This window comes from Macrobrachium rosenbergii, chromosome 43 (assembly GCF_040412425.1).
Source record: "Macrobrachium rosenbergii isolate ZJJX-2024 chromosome 43, ASM4041242v1, whole genome shotgun sequence".
Lineage (NCBI taxonomy): Eukaryota > Metazoa > Arthropoda > Malacostraca > Decapoda > Palaemonidae > Macrobrachium > Macrobrachium rosenbergii.
The window spans coordinates 55,205,361-55,224,338 of NC_089783.1; the positions used below are offsets into that span (position 1 = coordinate 55,205,361).

The 18,978-nt window shown below is 36.4% G+C and overlaps 1 protein-coding gene across 1 annotated transcript; it reads right to left on the minus strand.

Annotated features, from left to right (window-relative positions):
* Nucleotides 1-10,830: 10,830 nt before the first annotated feature.
* On the minus strand, nt 10,831-18,700 carry Calr (calreticulin). The gene is made up of 4 exons (XM_067087339.1): nt 18,474-18,700; nt 14,731-14,849; nt 13,036-13,222; nt 10,831-12,081 (listed from the first exon to the last, which is right to left on the minus strand). Exons 1-4 carry the CDS (start codon nt 18,556-18,558, stop codon nt 11,258-11,260), a joined length of 1,215 nt encoding a protein of 404 aa, XP_066943440.1. The 5' UTR covers nt 18,559-18,700; the 3' UTR covers nt 10,831-11,257.
* Nucleotides 18,701-18,978: the final 278 nt, after the last annotated feature.

An 18,978-nucleotide genomic window follows, 5' to 3' on the forward strand; every position in this document is an offset into this window, starting at 1 on the left:
TATGATTACATGGACACTATCTCAGAAAAAATCAAGAAAATCCTTGGAAGACACACTAATACCATAAACACAGGATTAGTGAAGGAAATTTGAATACAGAGAGACACCGTAAGTCAAGGACCTATGTATCAGGTCTAGAGCCATAAACGAAAACTGAAAACAGAAAAATTGCTATCAAATACAGTCTTTGTATCAACTTAGAACCATGCAGTGATTTTACCATCCACCATATTCAAGCATAAGCTGACCATTTGCACAACCTGACTTGACTTTGCATCAACTCATAAGTGACTGACCTGCCAATCTTTCATGAGTCCATTCAGACTAAAAGTTAAAAAGACAACAGCCATACTGAAGTGTCACTAAAAAAAAAAATGTTTCTGTTAATGCATGTCCATGCCTCCTAATCTTATTAAAAGAATAAAGATAAGAGATGTCATGACTAGACAACACATCAGAGGGCAGACATGCTCCTGACACAGTACAGAAAAGGTTACTTGTTGCATACTACAATATTTCAAGAAAATAGGAAATCCTACCAGTGATATGAACAAGCACTAAAAATCACTATTCATTCCAACAAAAATTAGGTTAACAGCAAAAACTATAACAGATGCATTTGGGTGGGGACAAATCTGCTTCTTAAACTGATAAAAGGATCTGCAACATGGAAGGAAGAACGTTCTATATTTTGACAGTGAATGAATTAAAGGGACTGACCTGAACATCACAAACCAAAGGTAATGGGTTACATCCATCAGATGCCTAAGATGTATTCATAGAAAAGACATAAGAAGGTGTCCATTCAACACAGGAGAATTGAGGCCAAACACAAGTGGATGACACGGAAAACTTGCCATACAACTCTGACCAGAAAATAAGTATAAAGAGGAGCCCATTAGGGAGACACCAATATGCCATACAAATTAAAGTCCACACAGATATAGCAGGACCCAAAATCTAAGAAGCAGGTGATAAATCTTAGTTCCTCTTCTTCTAGCAGTCAAGAAAACTTGTTAAGGTATAGCCTACTGCTCAACCCAATATGATTAAGGATGTGAGGAGTTTACTAATCGAAGCTATGATGATTCTCGCTACGTTTGCAAGAAAAGGAAGAACTTTGTCTTCAAATAATTCAAGTTTTGTTTGCCCCTGTCAAAGATGCTATCTAAGTTTTCATTAAAGTGTTCGAAGTACAGTGTGAGAACCTTTATGAATCTTGTGCCTCTTTCAAGTATAATTATGAACATAATCATAATATTTTTTAAAGAAAATCTACACAGGAATGTGACAAATTGACTATGAGAATAATGGTTAGATTTTGCATTACGGAAGATGCACATACCATGAGTCTGAACAGGTCTTTAATTGTGAGGAGGTGTCTTTTTTGAGGTACAGAGTCATGTGTAAACTACTTTTACACAATTACAGTAAACTCTCATTTTTTTAGTTCTTCTGCCATTTTCAAATACCCCTGAATACTCTTTTTCATATGACTGATTTGAAATGCAATAACCTAAATACATGGGCATACAGCACATAAAATGAATGCTGCTAAGCAACTGAATCCTACTTCTAAAATGCCAAAAACAACTGGAATAGTTAGGGCATTTGTACAAGCCTTTGTCTGCACGTGCTTATGCCAAGGGTACAAAAAATAGACAAACTGGAGTTGACCAATTCAAAAGAACCCATAATTTTCATCAAACCCCCTTTGCTATAACTACTAATAAGTGTTGTATGCTGCAATGAAGCAATTTTAAACCTGACATCTAATTCAATAATGATTACGGGCTAAGAAATTATCTCCACAAGAAAACTTCAAAAGTTTCAAAGTAAGGGACATGCCACGACCTCCATTCTATTTTGAAACTTGAGTTGAAAAATGAAAATGAACATTTTGTCAAATGAAACTTGATCTTATCATAAAATGAGGACATCGTTTTTCGCCTAGGGCGACTGACACAATCAACAGACAACAAAATGCAAGGGCATTGACCCGATACGACTGGAATAGATTGGTGATTAAGTAAACAGCAGAAATGAGGTTAGTACCGCATTGTGACCACATATCAAAGTGAGGTTGGTTGAAGGATAGGAAAAAACAAACAGAATACTCAACACACGGCAGGAAAAATGAGGAATGCTAAGAATTTGTAGAGTGTGTGCCAGTAAGTACTGTGCACAAAATCAAGCATGGCTACCAAGAATGAGGACATAAATGAATGTCTTTAGTTTTATAACAGAATGCCAACCCACAATCCTGTGGTAAAAGTGATATCTGGGCTTCCATTTGTTGTGTTGCTGCTGCTCTGTCCCCAATGTGTGTAGCTTTATTGATGTGTCACTCACTCGCGTGGTCGTGACGATGTTTGTCTTTTGTTTCCAACATAGGCTGCACAAGTTACAGTCTTTACGGCTTGTGCAAAAAAAAAAAAAAGCTAAAAAAATACAATTTCAGAGTAATGTTCATTTCTCTATTTTTATGATTCTGCAGTTACATTTCCTTTACGACAGGCCATTTGTGTTAGGTATCTGTGTTTTGATTATCTACCTGTAATAATGTCCAATGTTATAGTTTGACTAACAATGTAAACAGTTAGGTAAATGTTTCAATATGAGAAAGTGTGTATGCTCTAGAAAATAAACAAGAGTTTATATATATATATATATATATATATATATATATATATATATATATATATATATATATATATATATATATATATATATATATAAATGTACTGTGGGTATATATGTATATATATAAATTATATATATATATATATATATATATATATATATATATATATATATATATATATATATATATATATATATATATATATATATATATATATATATATATATATATACATATATATATATATATATATATATATATATATATATATATATATATATATATATATAATTTATATATATACATATATACCCACAGTACATTTATATATATATATATATATATATATATATATATATATATATATATATATATATATATATATATATATATATATATATATATATATATATATATATATATATATATATATATATATATATATATATATATATATATATATATATATATATATTATTTATGGTATGTGTGTATCCTTGTGTATAAAGGTATCAGAGAATATAAAATATAAAGCAATATTTATACATAATGAATACATATGCATACAAGCACATATCCATACACACTCAATTATGTACACATAGACAAACAGAAAAGCTGCCATTCTAGTATTCCATATCTCTGTAAGTCCAATACAAGGAATAAATGTTATAAATGGGCAAAATCCTTTTTTTCCCCCCAAAATAATTTTTTTCATCCTGTCGTTGAAAACTCCTAACGAAGGTCAACCAGTCTTATGGTACAACTTATATTTAGGAGGGAAAAATTGCAAACGTCGTATGCCATAAACTGAAATAAAAATCATCAGTTATTGGGTCCCCCCAAAAAAAGGTTAAATTAAGGTACTAGGAGAAGGTGGCACCAACTGATTGCCCCGTGAATAAGATCATCAAGCCATTCAACCTTGCTTGGAAGCTTTCACAGGCTGTTCATCTATCTCCCCTTGCCCGTCCTTTAATTGAACATGACATCTTGTTTGGACCCTCTCAAGGATCCTTCTTACTTGCAGGGAACAATTGGAATCTAATGACCCCTTACCTTTTAAATCCATGCAGGCAAGTTGGATGGCTCACTATCAACTCTCATGATAGATTATACTCTCACAATGTTTTGCTATAAAACTGGCCTTTCATGATGAGTACTGGTCAGTTCTTGATCAGCTGTCAGGATATGAGCATCAGCCTTTTATCTCAAGATGTGTCTGTGAAATGAACATTTCATTTCCAAAGTGCAGTCATTTCAGGCACTTTTCTGCACAAGTCATGGTGATTTTGGACATTTGCTGGGCATAAATATGCAAACCACTGGATAAACAGTCTGGAAACTTTTGTGGACATACTGTACTTAAAGAATGATCTTTGTAGGGACATCTGCGCAATGCTAGTGTCCCGTGCTGCTCTCATCTAAATCACATGATCATGCACTGTATGCAAAACTCCATGTTTATCACTATCCCAGTCCACTGCTTTTTCCAACAGGGATCTGGTACAGAACTGATCAGTTTTCTGCTGTTCCTCTGACCAGTAAAGGTTTTCTGATTTGGTGCTTTGCATACCAATACCCATTACAAACCAATAGTGTGATGATACAACCAGCCCTTACCCAGTGCCAGGGTGCCCAATATTGCCAGTGTCTGATACCTTTGAGTTCAGGTTAAGTAGGGAAAGACCCAGAGAGTTCAGGTTAAGTAGGGAAAGACCCAAATTCCAAAGTGAGGTCAGGCTTGGTTTATGTATATCTCTGGTTCTGACTCATTAGCCTATCAGTCATTCCCCCATCCATACCCTAAACCCTGGTTCCTCATTGGGGCACCCCATTTTCATTAAAAAAAGGGGGGGAGGATGGTCTGTAGTGGGTAACCTACAAACTGATATTGAAAACTTATCAAATTTGTCAGCATCACACTACACTAGCCTAATAAAACCATATTTCACCAATTTTTTAATGAAAGTTAAATATTTATACAACACCAAATTTTTAATGAAATTTAAATATATAAATATTTATAAAATAAATTTAAATATTTATAAAATCCCAGGATGGATAACCTGCTTCATACATGCAGTTACTGAACCTACAGACTTCAAACTCAACAAAAACAATATATTACAAAACAGCTGAAAAATTTTTTTATTATATCTTTAGAATCTTCATAAAAAAATGAAAAAATATTCTATATACATAATTCTTGCAAACTAATATTTATCACAAAAATAAAATACATGTACTGTAAGTGATTGAGGATTTTTTCTAAGTTGTAATTTTGCAAAATGCAATTAGGGAGATTTGAAGGGACATTTGTCCCCAGGGGGCTAGTACTTAACACAGCAAAATACATTTGACCCCCCAGGGGCTGGTACTAACCATGGCAAAATACATTTGACCTGTCCTGGGGCTAGTACCAAACACAGCAAAATACATTTGACCCCCAGGGGCTAGTACTGTACTAAATACGGAGAAATACATTTGACCCCCAGGGGCTAGTACTGAACACAGCAAAATACATTTGACCCTCAGGGGTTAATACTACACACGGCAAAATACATTTGACCAACCCTAGGGGCTAGTACTGAACATGGCAAAATACATTTGACCCACCCTGGGGGCTAGTACTTGACATGGCAAAATACATTTGCCCCCCAGGGGCTAGTACTAACCATGGCAAAATACATTTGACCCCAAGGGACTAGTACTAAACACGGCAAAACAATGTAGGTGAATCACTGTTCAGTACTAGCCCTCATGTGGAATAGGGGTTCGGACAGGAAACAAACTTTTACCAATACTTTGACGAGACTTTCAAGTCATTTTGTTCTGATGTATTTAATTAAATCACCCAATTTAATCTAGGGCGGGTGGTCAAAGTACAAGCCCTTCCTGTGACTGGTCTTGTAACATATACATAACCTAACCTACCTCTGGCAGCAATAAAGCAGCTAGGCCATGTTGAAAGTAACCACATAGCTGAATTTTTATTTGAAGGCCTACTCCAATTTTTTAAAATACAAATCTAAACACCTTCTCGGTAAAATTTTTCAAAATATAATGCGTATAATAATAGATTCTAACAATTATGACATTATTTTTTCATATAATAATATAAGTTATAATAATAGCATACCTTCAAGGAGTCCAGATGTATGAGAATTCCGGTTCTTCAGCGTCCATTACGATCAGGCGGACAGCTTTATAACTCAAAAATTAATTGTGGTCGAGTTAGGCGCACATAACTATAACTCAAAAAATGATTTTCTATCGTTTTCCTTTCGGTATATTATCACTTTCCTCGTTGGGCACTCATTTCACTAGTTATTAAATTCGGATAATGTTCCTTTCCGGTACGAATATCCCTTCTCGATTTTTTATTACATCTTTCGAATCTTCATACAAAAAAAAATATTCTTTATACACAATTCTTGCAAGCTAATATTTATCACAATAAAAAATAAAATACGTGTAAATGATTGAGGATTTTTCTAAGCCTCAATTTTGCGAAATGCACTTAGGGACATTAAATTGATCCCCAGGCAGCGGAGTAGCCAAGGGGGGGCCACCATCGCCCCCCAATGGACATTAAATAGTTGTATTAATTACAATAAAATACCTCTTTTTAGATGAAAATTAGTTTAGGTTGAAATTTTTTCTTTGCAATAACTATCTTTATTTTATACATTCTATATATACATATATCCATCTGGAGAATTCATTTAGGAATATGGAGTTTATTCCTGTTTAAGAATCAGTATCTTATGAGAAGTTTTTACTTTTTGTTCTTATATTTATCAGTACCCTAATCCATCAGTTTTTTAGTTTGAATGTCTGTAGTGAGCTTCCAAGTCTATTATCTTTTTTTTTTTATTTCTTGGAGTTGTTGTTTTTTATTAAGCTGGCCTTATGCCAGCATGGGCTCTTGCTCATAAAGCAGCCCGTAAATTTCTTGGAGAAACACTGAGAGTAGACGCTTCCAATAAAGATTAAAGACCAAGATAGTAGGAGTTCCCCAAATGGGTGGGGAAAGGAGTGACCTAATATGTATATACAGTATATATATATATATATATATATATATATATATATATATATATATATATATATATATATATATATATATATACTGTATATATATGTCATAAAAAATTTGTGCAATATTCAAAACCGTCTTGACTTTTTGGCCCCCTCCAACCAAAATTCCTGGCTACGCCACTGTCCCCAAGGGGCTACTACTAAACAGCGAAATACATTTGCCACCCAGGGACTAGTACTAAACACGGTGAACAGTGTAGATGAATAACTGTTTAGTACTAGCCCTCGAGGAATTGGAGCTCGGACCGGAAACGAACTTTTACCCTTAATTTTTCTTTTACTCGTAAATCTGATTTTAGTGTCATTTTCAATGTCTACTTTGGAATGGTTGGGACTGACTAGGATCAAGGATATATAACACCAGCTCTCTTGAACTGGAATTTAGTGAAAAACTAAAAAAGGCAAATCAAAGGCTACCACTAAAATCTAAACTGACAATAAATGCCTCTGCCCCTCATCAAGAACACGCTGCAAGACAGTAGATATTGACAAGAAGGTATCACAAGTACAAGGGCCTTTACAAAAACCTAAACTGTAATGCTGGTAGCGGGGTATCCTCGTCAGTAAACATCAAACACTTAGAGACCAGCTTCTCAATAACAGATAAACAGGGGTAATTGAAACTGGCCTATATGCAAAAGAAAAACTTGCAAGTCCAACTAACATTCGGAAATTCGCAGCAATCTTAAGGGCAGTGAAATCAGCAGTCTCTTTAAAAATGCTGAGAAAGATCAAGTTAGGGCCGTAAAACTTCTCTAGATCTGAAAACCAGTTGGACACAACAAAGTTTCGACTTCTCTAGGTCTGAAAGCCAGTTGAACACAACTTAGGCTCTGAGAAGCATAACTTAAGCAACACGAAAGACGTCATACTGTTTGCTCACAAAAAAATTGAGTAAAAGTTATGCCCTCTGTTTAAGGCAGTACACAGCGCTTCTGTCAGCTCCTACGAGGGAAAGCATGGTAGAATGAACTTCAAAGAGTGATGAAATAATGGTGGACCACCACTTTTAGTCATCACTACTGAAGAATAAGATCTCCTTGTATAAATCAGGCAGGAAATAACCTCCTCTCATTACTTAAAAATGAATGGCAGTCCAAACAGTAAGAAAAACTGGAAAAAGGAACTTTATGAGAGAAAGAATGTTTGAGAAAAAGACTAATTACAAACACACAAAAATCCAGACCAAACGGTCACCGTGGAGGGGAATGATGTGCATTTAACAAATGAAGTTAGAGTTTCATGGTTAATACTTATAAGAATTCTGCAATACATTAATTTACATCAAGCAGCAAAGAAACTTGACCAATAAAAATCAAACCATGGACTAATACCCGGTACAACTTAAGAGAACTGCAGTAAATTCAAAATCTTAACCTTCAGCAAAATAAACATACTAGACATAAAAACATTTTTACATGAAACAGTAAACACATACTGTACATGCAAAGACACAAATTGAGTCACAAAACTGGTGAAATCATCTCTATCAGGCATGCACAAGGGAAATTGAGAGCACTGGATCGAATGAAGAATCAGGCCAATTGTTTCAGTCACCGAACACGAAAGATCATGGCTAAAATTACGAAAATGTGATACCTCTACTATTGCAATCTCATTCCAGTTAAATAAAACCACTAATTCTTTTGCCTAACACTGTACTATTAAATCACCTTTATAGCTATAAAAAAAAAACAGCCAGTATTAGTCTTAGGTATATAAGGTATCCACTGGATACAAAAATATTCTCAAGAAATTCAGACATAGATTATATAACAATCAAGGTGACCTTTACATGAAACCTGCAGCAGTCCATAAGACAGTATTTGTATGCATACATTTCTAGATACAAGATATCAAAAGGTCACAGACTAAAACATCTGTCTGTTGGAACTGACAAGGAAAATGGACGGACCTGTGAATAGGTAAGCCTACAGCACAATACATTTTGTAGTACACTGGGGCATATAGTTGCTAATATTTCTGTAAAGGTAAAGTGAAAAATGGGTCATTGATAATCAAGGAGAGGCTTTCATTACTCACACTTTGAATTCTCCATATGATGATGTGGTCAAGAAGGGGAAGAAAAGTAAAAATTAATTTACTGACAATTCTGGAGATGAGCATTTTTTTTAAAGAAAACTGCTGAAAGGTTTGGCTTCAAGAGAAGTACAGGAAGCTGACAGCAGCAGACTTACATAATAAAATTATAAATTTTGAAGCAGGGATATTATTATACTCCATTTAAGATTGGTAATGTTGATAAATGAAAATGTGTAGTGGTGTTCTTCCGAAGTTGAGTGGAATACAGAATTTGGGCCAAAGACCAAACGCTGGGTCCTATTAGATCATTCAGCGCTGAAAGGAAAATTGAGAGTAAAAAGGTCATAAAGGTGTAACAGGCAGAAAGCCTTGCAGTTGCACTAGGAAACAGTTGTTAGACGAGGATGGAAAGTAAGATGGAAGAAAGAATATGAAACGGAGACACAGTAAAAGGTATGACAGGGGCTCAAGGGGTGCTGCAAAGAACCTTAAGTAATGCCTACAGAGCTCCACATGAGGTGCACTGATGGCACTAACTCCCTGCAGGATCTCCCAAAGTTATGATTGTATTTGAATAAACTGTCAAAGGAAGATCTCATAAGCAACCTGCTTGAAAGAAATACTGACAGAATATTTTGATTGATAATCCAGATGCTGGGAATACTAGGAATGACAATGAAATGTGATCCAGTTGTCTTTCATAATAATGTAAGAAATGACACCATTAGCATAGCTTTGGACAGAGGCAAGAAATGCCCTGCTAAATGAAGGGTGATGATCAATGCTGTGGCAAATATGCAACAAATATGATTTGAATGGTATTAAAGAGTGGAAATACAAGTTGACATGAATATCTAAAAGATGTAAGCCTTATCACCGAAATATTAACATCAAGGTGCAAACTGAATATAAAATTTAGGCCACTGGCCAAGCACTGGGACCTATGAGGTCATTCAGCGCTGAAAAGCAAGTTGAAACAATTGTAGAGCGAGGGTGGAGAGTAAGATGGAAGAAAGAGAATATGAACGGAGGTATAATAAAAGGAATGACAGGGTTTGCAGCTTGGGGTTGAAGGGACTCTGTAAAGAACCTCAAGTACTGCCTACATTGCACCAAGTAAAGGGGCAGTGATGGCAGAAGCACCCCTACAGGGTATTAAGGTGCACTATTCAGCAAAATACTCCATTCTGATCTCTAAGGCTTTGAAATGTCAAGGTTTGTTTCAAAAATACCAAAAAACTTCGACTTACACCAGCAAGACCTAATTGTGATTCTCACAAGCCTACAGCAGCATGAATTGCCTTTTAATAAGCGACTATTCAGGGCCTTGGACTTAGTGGGTTAGAGAGAGAAAAAAAAAATAATCTCAGACTTTGATGGTCCCATAACATGACGGGCAATTTAGTGAAAAATTAACTGGATTATGACTTGCAGAAAATGCCATTAAATCAGAATTTCATAGCTGAACACCTAACCCAGACGGGAGTTCAGCCAGATATTGCAGATGTCAAGAAATAATTTCTTGCATTATTCCATGAAGGTACAGTCCGACAATGATTCCCCCACATGCTAATTAACTTATAATACAGAACTGCTCATGTTCAACCTTTACTGTCTGTAACAAAAGATCAAGAACAAAGAACAGTAACAGATTAAAGTTTTACTACTTTCAAAAACAAGTTTACTTAACTGTAGCCACGGGAACTAATGGCACAAATGGACATTCAGTACTTTACACCATTCAAGATGATTACACTTGAATGTTAGATTTCTTCAATTTGGACTACTGCACAGCAACTTGCTTCCTGCTCATGCAGCTGAAATTATGCAAAACATGAGGTATTTCAAGCAAAATAACAGGTCTTACATATTTTCCTGGTATTGTTCCAAAAGGCCTGACAATTAAAAGCCGTAATCTGAAAGGTACTACTTCAACTGCATTACCTGATGTTCGTTTACATCCTTGCACCAGCATTCTCAAAGTATGCGTTGTACATCGGACTGTTTAAGCTAATTTTGAATGGTAATGAAAAACTGCATCCCAATTTATATTTATTGGAAATTAAATCATTCACACCTTAGGTGCTGCACTACTAGTAATGTATAGCACTACAGCACTTCACACAAGATTTACAAACATTCAGGATTGTGCTGCATACTCATTGATGACGATGGGAATGGGATGACGACAGGTGATAAGTGAAATGCGAACACCTTCCGCTGGGGACGGCGTTTGTCCGAGAACCTCAGGCCGAGACTTTGGAATGATCAAATATTGCGCAACCTCACCCTACAGGTTCCCCGAGACTATTACTGAAGCACTTCATCCTAACCATGATGGTAAGATCAGGTGTTCCAGCGAGAAACTAATATGAAAGTCTTCCTTTCCTGTCTGACTAAAAAGTCCTCTCAAACAGGCTACTGTACTTAAATAACTGCCTCATATCCTTATAAATATTAAAAAAATTAAAGCTCATCATGCTCCAATTCATTGTCAAGATCATCGTCATCTTCATCATCCAGGTCCTCGTCGTCGTCGTCCTCCTCCTCATCGCCACCTGCTGCCTTCGCTTCTTCCTCGGCCTTCTTTCTTTCTTCTTCGTCCTGTTCATCCTTCATTTTTTTAGCAGCTTCTTTGGTAGCTCCCCATGTTTCTTCGCCAATTTTTCGTGCCTCCTCTATGTCGTTACCAACGAGGAAATTGTCAAATATGGTACCAGATTTTACCTGCCATAAATCTAGACCAACAGCGCAAATCTCATCGTATTTGTAAATTTCATTATCAGGTGTGTATTCTGGGTTGTCAATCTCTGGATGAACCCAAGGTCCCTTGTAGTCAGGATTATCGATCTGTTTGGGTTTCCATTCACCTTTGTAGTCTGGGTTATCAATCATTGGGGGTTCCCATTCACCGTCCATTTCATCGTCCCAATCTTCTGGTTTGTTGGCATCTGGGTCAGGAATGTGCTCTGGTTGATCCCAATCTTCTGGTTTGGAGTCTTCAGGGTCAGGAATGGTAGGCCTGTCGTCCCAGTCGTCAGGTTTGCTGGCTTCTGGATCCTTGATCTTCTTTGGGGGTAGGAAATCCCAGTCATCTTCAAGTCCTCCAGACTGGGCCTTCTCATTGTCAATCAAGACCTCATAGGTATTGTCAGGATTCACAATCAAAGTGTACAAATGGGAGAAGACATCGTCCTTACATCTGATGTCTTTTTTGATAAGCTGGTTCTTTCCTTTGTAATTGAAGATTACATGAACCTTTTTAGTGCCTGGACCACAAATGTCGGGACCTGAGTAGAGATTTAAATCATTGTTAATTGGTATGATAATAATTATATAAAATTAATAAAAGAGGAAAACTACTGCTGACAGAACAGCAATTTTAACCTCTTCAAATTGTTTGTGCACACGCAAACCCTTAAGAACAAAGGGAACAATTCAGTGCAATGGAGTAACAGGCAGCATTGCACAGTAAAATTCCCAAAGATATTTAACTCAATGGGCACCATACTTGACAATAGTTCTGAATCTGAAAGTCACCTACTCTGATAACTTAAAAAATTCTGACATTCTAAAGAAAATGTAAACCACCTTATGTAACAGGAAACTAAACACCCTTAACTCTCACAGCAGAAAAATAAAAAAATAGCAATATATTTGTGCAAGATTATGAAAAAGGTATAGGTGACCCAATAAACTGAGGAAAAATTCCTAGGGAAGGTCAACATCCAGTTGTATTAATGCTCAATACGTATTCTTAACCATTCATAAGTACTGTATGTAGACAAAATGCACATTGGACAGTTTTAAAAACACTGTAATGATACTCAAATTAATCCACTATAGTCACCTAATGGATACCCTTTTAGCTGTTTACATAGCCTACTCAATCAAGGTACTGTAATACAAACTAAATTAATGGAATACTTCACATCAGTACCTTTAGAATGGCCTTTAATCACCAATTTCTTCACTTCAAATGCCTGAAGAAACTTATAGTACAAAATACTTATAAAATAGCCCTCCCCATCTAGCCCAATAAAGAAAATGATGTAACAAGCCGCAACCCCCCCCCAAAAAAAGCCAAGTTTAGAATGGAAAAGAACTGAAAAACCACTGGAGACCTTTGACTATAGCGGCTATGACAAAATGCAAAAGAAATTAACAGGCCTACACTTAAAAACAATATTTTAAAACTCAGGAATGCATTGAGAGATACTAAACCGCATGAAAAAAATACTAACCAAACATAATAAGGTATGGAGATTCGCCGTGCATATCTTTCTGGTCGAGGGAGCAGTCAAATACTTTTAGGTAACCACCACCACAATCGATGTTCTGCTCATGCTTCACGGTGAACTGAATTACCAAAGGTGACTCCTTGTTGCTGAAAGGCTCAAACTTTGATGACAATCCATAGAAGCGGGCATCCTGTAATACAAGAATTCCTTTTACAATAATTGCATTTGCTCTGTGAAATACTGATATAGTGTCTAAACTATATAAATACAAATTAACGCCATTTACTGGCAATGAATTATTACAATCAATAATGGTGCCAGACCGAAGATTTCACTAAATATATCCTACAAAACTGCAGATACTAAAACCTTCGAGCTATTTGACTGTAGGCAATGTTCCTATTTTCAAACAAACCAGGAACTTCTAATTAACTTCCCCCAACGCTTCTGCAACGTGGTCTCAGTAATAAAGACAAAATTACAACTCAGGCATCCAACCTTAACTATATTTTTTAGAAAAGTTATGTTCTTAAGGGGCAACGTTTGACACTCCAAACACCCACCACCGGAAAGAATTTTGTAGAGCTAAAAATAAAACTACTGAAACTGAAAAGCAAGCACTTGTTGGGCAAGAGTAACTAAAATATCTGAACCAAGGGAACTTGAGCATTTCAGTAATAAGTAGTATTACACAACCACTCTTGAAATAAAATACATTTTATGAAGGTACACTAATATTTAATGTTCAAGGCAGATTAGGCACCTTTCAATTGTGCATGGGTAAAGTATGATGCATCTGTGGTAGGAATATCTGGCACAACATTTAAGCTCCTTGTGCCATTTGGTATAACAGCTGTCCTCAAAACTTCCGAGCCACAGCCCGTAAATGTTCACCGCTAGCTCCAGTTTTTTTTCCCTACCAACTCTGGTTTTGTACTTCAAAATATCAATTCTTTGAGCAACTTTTTCCTTCATCAAATCTGGGCCCTTATCTGCTGAAACATGTTCTACAAGCCCACAGCCTTTTGGCTCATTCTGGGGAATGCTTATTAAACCTTCAGAAGTTCTCCCAAATTACAGTTTAATGTGATTACCATGCCATAATTTGAACTATAATCATTACACAAGTATCTAACATGGTAAAGGTACAAATTAACTAATGCACATGTAAAAAAAATGATTGGTAACTAAAATTAAGGCCATTACAGTCTATACAGACTTCGGTGCATTGGAGTTTTCAAAATACCAGCATCCCCAAGCCACCAATATTCTACTGGTATTCCTGTGGACAAATCTTAAACTTGCCCAACTTATTTTTACATCCAAAAAAAATTCATGCTAGCATTGAGTCATAAATATGAGTATATAGTATATTAAAAAAAAAAAAAAAAGGAATTCTCCCTTACAATAATAATGTAATGATTTCCTTCTGTATGGCAACTGTTGAGAAACCTATGCACTTCACAGAAAAACAGTTCAATGTTGCTGTCCCTTAAAATTGCAAGTGTAAATGCTTTTCCCACTGCTATTGATAAAGTTCGATGAGACCACCAAACCAAGATGGACTACAAGTAGATAAGTAATTTAGGCTCCACCTCAACTATTAACACATTTCCCAACAGTGTATTTTTATGCAACCTACCGGAAGATCAGATACAATTACATATTAAGTACTGTATTTAAAATAAAATAACTTACCTGTGATGTTTGTATTCCCTTATCTTTTTCGGCATCACCATAAAATTTTCCAGGTGTCAACTTGAATTTACCAAACTCCTTGCCTTTGTGCTCAGACTGGACCCATTTTGATTCCCAATCTGAAAAGATATTGAAATGAAGTCACTATCCTTTACAGAAGACAGATCAATGTGAATAAGTTGAAAACTCCCAGGGGTGCAATTTGCATTAAAAAAAATATACACATTTCAAAATTTCCTTAAAAAATCTAATATACAGAACAGCAACTGAAAATTTTGAAAGTATTTTCCCAATGTATACAAACCAGAGCCTTTTAAGTACTGCAGCATTATCCTTTTGTGGAACCTTAAAATTTGAACTCTGTAATGGGCTTAACTGGTGGCTATGAGGGCAAGCTGAGGAATACTAACTTGCCACTAGGCATGTTTTCCTTTGATCACAGGGACACAGCAGGGTGGCTGAGGTGGGAGTATGATTATGCTCTTACAGTATCTGTAATACCTTAGAAAAACAAATTTCAAAATTTATTCTTAAGGAAATACAAACTGCTGTACTCCCTTTTATACAGGAGACTCACTCCTTTGGTGCTAGGTAGTCTCTGAACTGACTGAAGTTGAGCTCCACCCAGGACTGCCAAGAACCCCCGTTACGAAAGCAAGCAAGGGATGCAATGACTCCTGTAACCTACTCTATCTAGTATATTGGATGACAATGCAATAGGGCCCTGGACCTGAGTGATGTATGCAGGCAGTATCCGGGTTACAGCGGATGTTCCTAAGATATATCTTACGCCGCAACGGGTACATACAGCTACTACATGGTCCAAATTCGGAGGTCTTTTGATGCACACTACATCAGAATGAAAATACCGTTACAGTCCACCCAAAGGATTAAAGGTAAGGTAAGGCTCTCTTCATTATTTCTAATTTTTAAACATTTTTCTTGCGATGTTCCGGGTTGCGAGGGGAGATCCAAGCTCTTCAATCTGAAACCCGGTTACAACTGTGTACAGTTACGGAAGAGACTGACAGGAGCTTGTCTCAGCAAAGGTGAACATGACCCCTAAACAGGAGGGTCAGCAGATCTGGATGCAACTTCTTTATACCACTGAGTAGTAATCTGGTTTATCCTGAAACTCAGTGATCATAATCGATCACCCAACACACCAGGGTGAACTTCCTTAATTATTCCTGGGATATTGGAATACCACTTCCATTACCACCTAGAAGACTGGAATGGGAGAATAGTGAAAGTTTTCTGTTCAGCCCAGGTGCAAAAAAGTCAAGCCTAGCCTGAAGAACCCCACAGCTAAAACAGCCTATACACCATCTGAAGAAGTAGGGACCACTCCATCTTTACAACCTGACCCCAGTGATTTACCACAGCATTCGCCAATGTTAATGCCAACAATGCGGGAAACTAAGTGCAGTTTACCCAAACAGCTGTACCCAAGAACATAGCATTTTGTGGACCCAAAGGAAATACAACCTGCACAATGTCTTTTATGTTTAGTAAATGAGTTGGTTAAACTGCACAGAAGTAAAGCTAATATTTAAAGTCAAATATGGCATATCAAATTAACTTGCTCTGGGAGAATTAAGATAAAATGTATAGAATTGAGGCCAAAGGCCAAGCACTGCGAACTACGAGGTCATTCAGCACTAAAAGGGAAAGTTGAATAACAGGAGGAAAATCTTGCAGCTGCAACGTTAAAGTTTTTAGGAATGGGTGGAAAATCAGATGGAAGAATATAAACAGAGGTACAGTAAATGGAATGAAAGAGGTTGCTGCTAGGAGCCAAAGGGACGCTGCAAAATCCCTAAGTAATGCCTACAGTACACCACATGAGGTGCATTGATGTAACTATCCCCCCTTACAGGAAGTTTAATTAAGAAAACTAAACAATTCGAAGTAATTTTTTCCTAAAAACATCATTACAGTATGGTCTTACTTTCATTTTCAAAACTTTTGCATTAGCAGGCAAATAAGAGTACCTTACTTTCATTTTCAAAACTTTTGCATAAGCAGGCAAATAAGATTACCTAACCTCAAACATTTGCCAAAACAAAAAAAAAAAAAAAAAAAAAAAAAAAAAAAAAAAAAAAAATATATTATATATATATATATATATATATATATATATATATATATATATATATATGTGTGTGTGTGTATCTGTTCTCTATCCACATCAGATTATGTCTAACATGAAAATGATCAGCTGAAACAAACAAGCCCATTTTTCAGACTTGAAACAGAACTAGATTGCAAAAGTTTTTCATTGACTTAATACAGAACTAGGATGTAAAAGCATTCACTCATAACCAATGGTCAGCAAAGAGATCCTGACAACTGAATGTTAATGTGCATAAATGAATTTTGATTTTGTTGCAAATGGCATCACTGAAAGGGAAAAATACTATTACTTTACAACAATTCTTGATGTTATTCCAATACATTCAAGAGCTTATTCCTGGCCAAAAAAAATCCTAAAAATACTAAAGACAGGCTAAAAAATTTAGATTCAACAAAACGGTTTTAAATTCGTATGATAGCCTATCAACATCTAGTGTACAAAAGGAATTGAGACTGGTTCACTAACAAAAACTGAAAACTTACATAACCCAAGTCTTTTCACAAAGACAAAGCAATGAAAGATGGGTAAAGCCAAGCACTGGGGCACTTCCAGCCAATCAGCTTTCAAGTGGAGGGAACTGAAATGGCTGGACATCAAAATTACATTAAATTGGGCATACATTCAAGAATTCAATGGCGACCTGGGAGAATAACCCTCCATATACCCTAAGTACACCGTGAACACTACCCCCAAGGACAACTGTACACATATCAGTGAGTCACAGTAGCATCAAACAATTATGGGCAGCTTGTCCTTAGCTAAAGAAAATTAGTGGACCAGGTGTAGTACTTTTTACAGAGAACCTCCCAACCTTAATGCACAAAACGAAATATGCTGTGTGGTTTTAGGGAAGCCAGGTGGGCCCCTACTGGTGTAGAAAGGTTAGATTGGGATGAATTTCTGAATTTCACTTACAAATTATGCCTGTGGATATCTGGGTATGGCTAGATATTGGGGGGAGAGGGTAAAGCCTAGCCATTCAAATTGACTGGGGCGGAAAATGTGTTTTCGGGAGGGTAAAGGAAATGGGTCAAAGTCTAGTTTAAGAACTGTAAGATCAGCCCTTAGTCCACAGCACAAGTTATATATGGAGACGTCGCAAGCAAAACATGAGATACGACGATCGAGGATTTTAGCAAAAGTCCTGTGCATTATAACAAGATACTATCCTTTCAAAAACTTTTGGTTTGCACTACGTTGAAAGTTTACCAAGCCTGATTTGCCACGACATTTTGGCTAACAGTTTAATCAGATTGAAATATTTTAAATGAGAATACCCAGGACTTTCACCGACTTCCAAAAGCATCGTTCAACAGGGTAATTACCGGCAAGCCCAAGTAACTAGCACCACGTCAACAATTGCTACCGGTCAAGCTTGGGCATGTCTACCCTTAGAACTTTCACTTTTTACTGTCCATTAATACGAACAGATTTTTCACGTGCAATAATGAAATCTCCGAGCAGAGTCAACTGGCAACAGTTTAAAGGGTTAAAAGTCGTGCAGAAAGAATATAAAGGCAAAAGGATTTTAAGGCCAGTCAAAATCACTTGCCGGTATTTCAGTCACCATGTAAGTACAGTTTAAACTCGAAACTTTTCAAATTACCTGCACTGGAGAAAGTCTCTTGGAAGAACACCTTAGATTCCACCGCAGCAAAGCCTAATAAGGCTAAAAACGCCAAAATTTTCATGCTTTAGTTCTTCAGCAGGCCGACCGGTACCGATTGAGGACCTTCACGCACTCTCATTCAACCTCGACTGCTCCAAGATTTTGCTCAGAAGCCGATCCAAGTGGAGAGCGCCCATTGGTCCTCTGACAAAAGGTTCATAAGTAAGAAAACCGGGACGTTATAGAGAACTTGAAACGACTAAAGGGTAAGGGATTGGTCGTCTTCTGTTCTTACACAGCGCTTCGTCTGCAGGAAAACAACTTATATATTTCAATATATGTGATTATAGAAATATATATTTATTAGATAAGTCGTAAAAAGTATGCTTTTATCAATTTTTATCCCGTTTTTCAATGTTGGGGGTTTATGACAACTCCACTGGAATCCCAGGATTCATTCATCTATAGTATAAACATAGGCGTGTTGTTTCTAACTTGGAGA

Excerpts from the sequence above, each read along its gene's own strand:
- Calr (XM_067087339.1), bottom strand. The coding sequence starts at position 18,558 with ATGAAAATTTTGGCGTTTTTAGCCTTATTAGGCTTTGCTGCGGTGGAA. Across the intron at positions 14,850-18,473 it reads AGAGACTTTCTCCAGTGCAG|ATTGGGAATCAAAATGGGTC; the intron begins GTAATTTGAAAA and ends ATATCTTTTCAG. Across the intron at positions 13,223-14,730 it reads AGGGAATACAAACATCACAG|GATGCCCGCTTCTATGGATT; the intron begins GTAAGTTATTTT and ends CTTGTATTACAG.